The sequence below is a fragment of the Elephantulus edwardii genome, unplaced genomic scaffold, assembly GCF_000299155.1.
Source record: "Elephantulus edwardii isolate Elephantulus edwardi_28Jun2011 unplaced genomic scaffold, EleEdw1.0 scaffold00427, whole genome shotgun sequence".
Taxonomy (NCBI): domain Eukaryota; kingdom Metazoa; phylum Chordata; class Mammalia; order Macroscelidea; family Macroscelididae; genus Elephantulus; species Elephantulus edwardii.
Window position 1 is genome coordinate 253,240 of NW_006400177.1, and position 2,022 is coordinate 255,261.

At 43.6% G+C, this 2,022-nt stretch overlaps 1 protein-coding gene across 1 annotated transcript in view; it reads left to right on the plus strand.

Moving 5' to 3' along the window:
• The window catches only part of DNAJC13 (DnaJ (Hsp40) homolog, subfamily C, member 13), a 122,468-nt gene that overhangs the window by 32,101 nt on the left and 88,345 nt on the right, over nt 1-2,022 (plus strand). The window contains exons 6-8 of the mRNA XM_006902544.1: nt 673-879; nt 967-1,062; nt 1,404-1,495. Coding sequence (XP_006902606.1) covers nt 673-879; nt 967-1,062; nt 1,404-1,495 — 395 coding nt within the window. The remainder of the gene's footprint in view (nt 1-672; nt 880-966; nt 1,063-1,403; nt 1,496-2,022) is intronic.

Consider the following 2,022-nt stretch of genomic DNA (forward strand, 5'->3'; position numbering starts at 1 on the left):
TTATTTTTTGCTATTTCCTTCAAAGCAGCTTGAACATAGGTTCACTAAAGTCCTTGAGTAGTCCAGCGCACTCTCCACTGTGTGACAGAGCCACCTCACTAATGTCCTGTGGACTGTGGACATCCACAGTGACTCTGACACGCCTAGAATTGAATTCTTCTCCATAGCTGAGTCTGGTCCAGTGCTTCTCAGCAGGGACACTGGTAACATTCTAGGCAGGACGACACTCTCTGCTATGGGATCTTCCTGACTTGCCAGAAACTTAGCATTGCTGTTGTCCAGACACTGAAGGGAATACGTTATTCTTAAGTTTGTAGATACCTCCCCAGGGTGGTAGTGCGGTTCTTAGGGCAGTGGTATAAACGTTCTTCAGAGGTTATGTTGGCAAGAAGCCCACCATTCAAACAGATGAGATCAGAGAGCTGCTGACATTGTTAGTGGGAATACTTCTCCACAGGATCCCCCAGCCCATGCGTAGGGGTTCTGGGCTCCCCCAGAGTTTGTACACAGAGCTGTAACCTGTCTGCTGTAGTTCCCTTCTCTCTTACCTCTCAGACATCCTGGAAACTTTTTGTCTACAGTTGCTACTTGAGTCTCTGTCCTGTAAATCAAGTGTGCTGACACGTTTTTATTGCTTCAGCCCTGACATGTTATGTTTGGACATTTGCACAGCATTTGTTTGCATCCGAACAAAGAGAGGAGATCATCCGAAGTGCTATCGACCATGCCGGCAACTACATCGGCATCTCCCTGAGGACCAGGAAGGAGCCCCTGCAGTTCGAGCAGTTCCTCAATCTGCGCTTTGGCAAGTACAGCACCGATGAGGCCATCACGTCCCTTGCCGAGTTCACGGTGCAGAAGATATCCCCACGGCACTCGGTGAGCTGGCTGGAAGCAGGCACCTTACTTGTGTGCTTTTTAACTCTTTTCAGTAACTTTACTGTGTCTCCGTTTTATCGTTTGAAGGAACCTGTAAAAAGAGTCCTAGCACTCACAGAAACATGTCTAGTAGAACGTGATCCAGCAACATACAACATTGCTACCTTGAAGCCACTCGGCGAGGTGAGGTTCCTTCCCATTGCTGAGTAAGGATTCTTTATTCTACTTAAATGTGTATTCTCATGGAGAATGGGCAATCAGTGGATCTGTGTTAAATTCTCTACGTGACTGTATATCTCAGTCTTAGAACAGTCAGCCTTTTGCAGAAGTGTTCAAAGAGCAGAACTTCTGTTGAGTTATATGTGAAAATACACATGTAACTTTGAAGCACTTCTGCTCTGATACAGTTAAAGTAGTCATCATTTTAAAAGTACTAACTGCTAGAAACAAAAGGATGGTGTGTCCTTGTTGTCATAACGGACTGTAAACGAAATCTTTCTCCTTTTGGACTTTGTTTTCACTAGGTCTTTGCATTGGTTTGTGACTCGGAAAATCCACAACTATTTACCATTGAATTTATAAAGGGGCAAATACGAAAATACTCTTCAACAGAGAGGTATTCATTCTTTCCTTTTTCGTCACTTTTTATTTATTAAGCTTTTGAAAAGAAGAAAAAATGATCATGTATTTTAGGGGAAAACATTTTAAGTGTTTATTTTTAAATGAAGAGATGAAATTGCCTCCATTTGCTTTTCTCCCCTGATTTTTTTTTAAATACTAGTGTATTTACAAAATTTTAATACATTGATTTTGAGAATAAGAATCCAAGGGGAAGGATGGAAGCAGAGGTTTGAGGATGCCTATTCACTTTTTAAATTCCCAAAGGCAGAAAAATGGTGGTTTCCTTTTAAAGGAAACAATGAAGCCAGTCTACATTTCTATAACCTGTGTTGAGAGCTCAGCAGAGGGGCACTTCCCTCCTACACAATGTACCTGAGTTCAGGGCTCGTCCCCTGGACCTCCAGCGTGACCACACAGAGTACCTGAGTTCAGGTCCTGTCCCTCCAGTGTGCTCACACAGCGTACCTGAGTTCATAGCTCTCCTCCTTCAGTGTGCCCACACAGCGTACCTGAGTTCAGACT